The sequence below is a fragment of the Hibiscus syriacus genome, unplaced genomic scaffold (assembly GCF_006381635.1).
Source record: "Hibiscus syriacus cultivar Baekdansim isolate YM2019G1 unplaced genomic scaffold, ASM638163v2 tig00111166_pilon, whole genome shotgun sequence".
Taxonomy (NCBI): Eukaryota; Viridiplantae; Streptophyta; class Magnoliopsida; order Malvales; family Malvaceae; genus Hibiscus; species Hibiscus syriacus.
Genome location: NW_024063008.1, coordinates 1,097,455 through 1,105,407, shown reverse-complemented (window position 1 = coordinate 1,105,407; position 7,953 = coordinate 1,097,455). Strand labels below are relative to the sequence as shown.

The following is a 7,953-nucleotide window of genomic DNA, read 5'->3' as shown; positions in this document are numbered from 1 at the left end:
TCATGTTAAGATTGAAAAATAATTAAAAAGATCACGTTAACATCATTGTTAATTTTTTCTAGATTTAATCCATATATAATTGTTATTACATTTTTAAATAAAATATATATAATTTTTTAGATAAAATTTTTATTATATTATATTGGTTCAATCTATAGAAATTTTTTGGATTCGCCACCGACTTTAATCGTACCATTGATTATAACTTTTCACTCGGATCATAAAAAAATAATCTCTCTATAATATTGAAAGATTCTGATTAAGATTAAAGCATCGGTTGTACTTATTGGTTGATAGTGAATTATTCATTTATCTTGACTATGCAGTTGTTGGATCTTTAAATCTGATTTACGTTAATAATTTACTATGTTTTCTTGTGTATATATTTGTTTATTTACCAGTAGGCAGTGCCTGTTAAAAAAATAATTTTATTTTCAAGGGAAGGTACCAGCTAGAAAGGAAAATAGTAGAAAAATAAACGAATATAAAATCATAATAATTTCTCCACTCAATAATGAATAATCCTTCCTCTATCAAAAGAGTGACCCAAATTTTACAATGATATACAGGAATATATTCACAAACGTGAAGATATAATTAAATATATACAACACAACCAAAAGAAATATTCACTAATAAATTTGAAAATATTATTAAATAAAAATATTCATCTAATTGAGAAGGAGATTCTTTTCAGAGGAAAATGCATGGATGCCCACTAAGAAATAAAATAAATAAATAAAGAGTAATCCACTATGAATGAGAATCCCATCCACCATGCCTATAATATATACTTAGTTCCACACAAGTTGGTCATCAAGCATATTAGAGTAAGAGACTTCGTCGGAGTTCGAGAGGTATTGCAGCAATGGCTTCTTTGCAGTGCCACAAAACCGCCGAGAAAGGGATGGGTCAAGGATATTATGGCGGCGGTTCCAGTTGGGGATCACAGTCGAACCAGTACCAGAATGGCTATTCAATGTCTTACAGCGAACACGAACGCCATGCCCAAATCCGCTGCCCCACCTATGGGATGAGCGAATCCCACACTGCTTACGAATATGGAAAATCTCATGGCACCCACAAGCACCAAAACGGGAATGCAATGTCGAAACCTCAAATCCATGGTCATGGGAATGGCTACATGAATGCTCCGAGTCAAGGACATGGCTATAACCATCAGTCCGGCCCTGGAAAGAACCACGGCCCTGGCTATGGCTATGGCTATGGGCATAACGGAACCAACGGCCATGGAATGCCGCACAGCCCACCGCACCACGGGCACGGAGGCAAACTGTCAGGCCACGGAAATGGGTACATGAAGCCCCAAGCATATGGCCACGGCGGAAACATGGACTACGGAATGACCGAAACCGAAACTCGCGAGTATCGTAGCGAAGTGTACTATTCCAACGGGTCGCACTGCAACAGCGGAGGCCGTGGACGCCTTGCCGAGAAAGGCACCCAGGCGGTTAAGGGTCTGGTGGGAAAGATAAAGAATGGCCTTTCAGGTAAGATCAGGGGCAGTGACAGCGAAAGCGACAGTGATGACGATGGTCGCCGGAGGAGGACGGTAACGGTCTTACTTTCCTTGAACATAAAAACGAATTTTATTAACCTACATTGTTCATCAGCTGATCAGGTTTTCTGTGTTAATGATTATTTTATTTTATTTTTCTATTTGGTTTGGTATACAGGTCTGCGTAAGCAAGGCGTTATGATGGAACTCTAAGCACATGATAATACCAAACATGGTGAAGATGTTGGCAATATAAAAGCCAGACAATATAAAATAAAATCGCCATGGGAAGAAATGAACAAAAGAATAATTAAAGATCTGTGTCTTGATGTTTCAATATGTAATTTACATGTAACAAAAAATAAGTAATGCAATGTGATATTAGTAAATGATATAACTTTGAAAATCCTATATCGTGGATGAGCACCATTAATGATCAACACCATTCAATTAATTTATTAAACATTAAATTATAAAGTAATAAATATATAATAAAAATTAATTAAAAATCTAAATATAATTTAATTAAAATACAATATTTATAAAATATTAGTTTTTAGGATAAACTATATCGTTGACCATCTAACTATTTACCCCTTTTATTTTAACCACCGATTTTTCAATTTTGTTAATCGGGTCGCCTAACTATTTAAATCTTGTTCATCAAGCCACATGCCGTTAAATATTAACGGAGATTACGTGATAGTTAATAAAATTTGTATGATTACACATCTAATCCTCATTACTTACACATATTCTATTAATTTGGTCATAATTTTAATTAATTCAATAAATTTAATCAATAATTGTTGGTGGGGTTTAAACCCAAGACGTGAAGAGAAGAAGCAAATGCCCCATCCATTGGGCTACACTATTCAAATGACAAACCTATCACGACATAATATATATAGTTAATGGCAAAGAAAAAGGGAATATGACCTAATAAGAACTCCAACATGAATAATTGAATAATACGATAATACGATATATATACACAAATATTATAACCGATTAATAAGAATGTATTTTATTTATATTTTAAATCATTTTAATGAAAAAATAAAAATAATTTTAATATTATAATTAAAATATAACGAAGAGTTTAGCTGAGTTAGAATTTTCCTAATAATTGAGGGTTTATCGTAGTAAACATTTTAATTTATGCGTTGACTTGTTTATATCCCGGTTAGAGTAAGAATTTTTATTTTATTATTCATTCATTATATATTTGAAGAAAATTTTAGGGAAACTTGATTTTATTGAATTAATCTATTTTAATATAGAGTTATTAAATAATATTAGAATCTGATCGACATTATAATACTTTTAAATATAAGATATGATACATTTCATTACAATAAAATTAGAATAATGAAGAATATTTATTAATTTAAAATATGTAAAATGATACATTTCAATTATAACATATTAAATTCACTTTTATTATAATTTTTACATTAAATGTGATTTAACATATAAATAAAATATATTCATTTATTAATCAATTATAATATTTTTATATATTTTATATTTTCATACTATTCAATTATTTCATGTTTGAGTTCTTATAAAGTAATTTATTACCATTAATTTTATTATAAATTATAAAGATTATGTTCTGTATACTAGTCAAATTAGTGGGCTTAGAAGTTAGGGTGCTTAGATTTTCGGCTTGCTTCTCAGGTTCAAACCCCACTACCAGCGGTTGACACATGTCATCATCAGATTGATAATTAAATTTATTGAATTAAATAAAAGTTAGGTTAAAACTGAATTAATCGATCGAACCAAAATTCAGGTTCGGTTAATTCAGTTCGAAATTGGTTAATTAACCAAAATTATTAAATATTTAATATATATAATATTTAGCTTTAGGGGTGTTTGAACTCGATTTTTACAAATTTAACTGATCAAATTAATCGAAAAAACCAAAAACAAAAAAATATTTAATATATAATATATATTATTTATAAATTTCGGTTAATTCTGTTAACCAATCAATTCACCGAACTTAGTTCGATTCGGTCAATTTTTTTTAAAAATTCAGTTCAATTAACGGTTAATGAAGAGAAAATTCGATTAATAAAATTTGGGTAATTCGATTCGGTCTATTAATCGAATTACCCCCTTTTGAACACCCCTATCCACAGCTATTTACAGATTTTTCAACATGTAATGTTTGAAACTGGGCGACCGTGTTCGGACAGAAGTTCATAGTCAAAAACATTATTTTGTGGTATGCGACTGTTTCAAACATTCCTCTTTCTTCAATCTTAAAAGGCTAACACCAGGTGTTCGGTCAACCCCATTGCCCGCTTCCGCCATTACCTCCTCTCACTCCCTCGTCCCCCACCTCCTCATATAATAACCCTAATTTCTTTAAGTTAAAGTCGCTAACCAAAATGGCTCCACTCGTTTTTTTGTTCACTTTTACTTTTCTATTCTTGACCGTCACAGACGCCCGCTTTATTCTACCGGAACAGACCGTCAGCCAGGAAGAAACTATAACCCATTTACCCGTACTTGGCCATACAATCACGAACGTCATCGATCTTCCTAGCGAGAAACCCGACTCTGAACCCGTCAAAACAGTTGATATTAAGCTCTATGAAACCTTGGGAGCCGACTCCGACTTGGATTCTTTTCCGTTGACAATGACCAGTTTCCGTCCAGTAAACGGTCACTTCCCCAGACATCCTTTGGTTCCGTTCAGTCATAAACACTACTGCCATTTTCACAAAAAGTTCAGGCCTTCGAACCCGCGGCTCCAGCTTAAGCGCTATATTTCTTATGGAAACGATATGGTACTGCCTTATTGGAAGGCGGGTGAAGATGATGAAAGAATTAAAGAAGTAATGCTTGACTTGATTACAAAGCAATAAAGTTGTTTTATACATAGTTCAACAGCTCATAACTGCACTAACCAATTCTAACAGATTAACAGCTTCCTAACTCCCACTTAACAACCTATGCCAATGTGGCATGGCATGCAACACATGCTCGCTTACTCAGCTAATATTCTCCATGCTTCTTCACACCTTCAGAATTGATGAACACATATTTTTGCACAAAATTATTCTAATGCAGTCCTGACCAACGGCTTAGTAAATCCATCAGCTATTTGATGCATGGCTGGTACGTAACTGACACACAGTTGATCAGCAGCTTCTCGCGTACAAAGTGGACATCTAGATCAACATGCTTGGATTGAGCATGATATACTGGATTCGCACTCATGGCCACAGCACTGGTGTTGTCATACCAGACAACAGGCTTATGATCATGTTGAATACCAAGGTCTGTCAGGAGTACTTGAATCCATGTTATATATGCGGCTGTATCTGCGACACTCTTGTATTCGGCCTCCATTGTGGATCGAGAGACCTTTCGCTGTTTCTTTGAACACCAAGTGACAAGACACTTGCCAAGGAATACCCCATATTCGATGATAGATCGCCTATCATCGATGTTGGCCCCCCAGTTTGCATCAGCAAACGCAGCTATGTCTGATCCATGAGCAGCTGGTGTAAATAAATGAAGCATTGTATTCCAAACAGTTGTTGTCGTTTTAGTGCCAACAAATTGAGGAAGAAGGTGAGGGCTGATCGTGGACAGTAACCACGATGCAAGGGCACTATCTTGAGCCACAAAGTCTTCATATTCATCATTAACACGAACCGTGACATCGTCATCAACCACTGTCTCCGGTGGAGTCACTGTCGCACCTGTGAGTAACCGCTCTAACCGATAGCTTCTAATTGTGAGCAAAATCTGCTGCGTCCAAATAAGGAAATTCATCTCGTCGAGCACCACATTTAATTTCTTGTGAGTAAATGCCTTTAAATTCGTTGTAAACTCCATCAAGAATTGCTCACGCAGCGGAGATTAATCATAGAGCCCCAAGATCAATGGCGATTGATACCTTATTGGAAAGAGGGTGAAGATGATGAAAGAATTAAAGAAGTAATGCCCGACTTGATTACAAAGGAATAGAGTTGTTTTATACACAGTTCAACAGCTCATAACTGCACTAACCAATTAACCAAATCTAACAGATTAACAGCTTCCTAACTCCCACTTAACAGCCTATGCCAACGTGGCATGGCATGCAACACATGCTCGCTTACTCTGCTAATATGCCTGACCAGAGAACTGGTTTTAACAATGATCAGTCACATGACATTGGTCACCGGATCCAAGCAAGACGGGCCAGGTTTCCTGACAACGTCGCCGCCGTGTCGAAGGAGCACGTAGAGTACTTTAGAAAGCCTCGTCACTATAACCACGAACACGAACAAGATCAGGATGGCGAACACCAACATCGCCTAGGAGAGGAAGATGAAAGGCCCGAGAGTAAAGAGCACAATGGAGGGTTCGTGAAGAGGTTTCACAAGTTTTTTTTATTAAGTTTTGAAGGTATCATGCACATTATTTAATCAAAGTGATGCCATCTAATCTTATTTTCTAGCCTGGCTGTGTTTAAACTAGTTGATTGTCGGTTGTAAATAACATGGCATTCTTTGGTGATCAATAATATGGTATTTTGTAACACAGCTCTTTTTTCTAGATTTATATGAAAATTAAAGAATAACAGACTAATTTTAAAATTAATATAAAAGTTTCGATTTATCGTGTAATATTATATATCATTTTGATTTGAAATAATTATATATTTAATTTTTTTTAATTTTTTTACATATTATAAATACCAAATAAAGAGTGACATAAAGGATAATCCCAGGGCTGATAGGGACAGTTATAATTTAAATATTTTTATTGATAATTTATTTTCACTTTTTGCAAAATTTTATAAGTTAGTCCTAACATAAAATTTTATTGATAGGGGTCGAGGATCGAGTTATTACCAACACAACACACCTAAAGATAACGTCTTGGTAAAAATATGCATAAAGATAAGGAATAGAATTTGACTCAAACCGAAGGTAGCCTGAATTATCTACTCGGGTTCTAATAATATGAGTTCGTCACCTTAATGCTCTGCTAAGAGGGACCCTGATTATTCATATTCTTTCAATCGGCTCAGTGTGATCCTGAACAGCCAAACGCTCTGAAACATCAGCCAATGACTTGAGGTTGCACTTGATCAGTGGCTCCACAAAGTCGCTTGTTTCATCCTTGGTGTTCCCCTCTGGTACATCCACCACAAAAGACTCAATCACCAACGTTCTTGGTCTGCCATTAATGACCTCAAGATGGACTGTAACAATGGATGAGTAGTTCTGCAGTTTCATCAAATTAGATCATAACCAAAGTACAGGATTGCAACAACAACAACAAAACCCTATTCCCAATATGCAATGAGGTAGGGTAGTAGGCTGCCCCCAACGCCAGGTTGAGAACAACTTCCGTGGAAGATCTCCTACAGTCAAAATTAAAAATAAAGATAAAAACAATGCATGATAAATAAATAATAAGTACATAGTTGAATAGTCTTCATATGCACGTCTGTAATGAGAAGTAATCTCTGCACATAAATCCCTGCCTAAAAATCTCTGCATATAGACAGAAACGTAAGTCCTGACAAAATTTAAAAAGATGGAACATGAAGAGAAGGATACGTAAGTCCTAGCTAAATTTAAAAAGAGGGAACATGAAGAGAAGGATACACGGAAGTTAGCTATAGCAAGCTACGAGAAGGAATAAAGTCTAAATGGGTTAGAACCTAAACTAAGGCAACACTACTCCGTTACCCTAGTTCTAATCTTTCATAAAATCCAATGAAAGAAATGTATAAAAAGTAGAGGTCATGGAAATTACTACAAAGGCAATTTAAAAAGAAGACAGAGAAGTTACATCCTATGGCTGACCCACACTACTCGGCTACCATGGTCTTTAGTCTCCATACTTTCCTATCAGAGGTCATGTCCTTGGTAAGGACTAAATCCTTCAAATCAGATCTCAAACAGTCTACCCACTAAAAATATTCCACATAAATACAAAATAAAACTACGGGAAGCCGCAAAATGAAGTGGTCCAGCTCAAATGTGCTAGTAGCACAAGAAAATATATTAGTTTGGATAAATGAAAAGGAACATAACGCATATAAATTACCCTAGGCAGAGGGCAGTTACAGAGCACATTCATTCCGCTGGTCAAATTCAGCAGAAAGATATTTTACTAGTCAATTTGTTATATCCCCTAGTTTTACAACTATGATTTCTAGTTTTGAAGGGCTATGTTCCATCTCAAACACGACAATTCTTCTAAAATGTTCAATGAAATTGACCATTTAAACAATGAATGTTTTGACAATTCATACTGAAGTCACAGAGTCTTTATCAGATGACTGGTTACAAAAGTTGGCGTTGGCAATGCTCCACTTCGCAAGTTGCAAGTGACTTTATCCAAACCTTGTTATTTTCAAGTAATTTATGCATTTCATAATCCTACAGAAAATTATCACATCATATAAT

At 35.1% G+C, this 7,953-nt stretch overlaps 1 protein-coding gene across 2 annotated transcripts; it reads left to right on the top strand.

The window, feature by feature from the left end:
- The first annotated feature begins 829 nt into the window (after positions 1-829).
- Positions 830-2,021, top strand: LOC120155139 (glycine-rich cell wall structural protein 1.8-like). Of its 2 annotated transcripts, XR_005518945.1 has the most exons (3): positions 830-1,573; positions 1,698-1,806; positions 1,986-2,021. XR_005518945.1 is itself a non-coding variant. In XM_039166709.1 (2 exons), exons 1-2 carry the CDS (start codon positions 869-871, stop codon positions 1,719-1,721), a joined length of 729 nt encoding a protein of 242 aa, XP_039022640.1. In that variant the 5' UTR covers positions 830-868; the 3' UTR covers positions 1,722-1,854. The 2 variants fall into 2 exon arrangements, 1 of the variants encoding a protein (XP_039022640.1); XM_039166709.1 differs by lacking the exon at positions 1,986-2,021 and having other exon boundaries at positions 1,698-1,854.
- Positions 2,022-7,953: the final 5,932 nt, after the last annotated feature.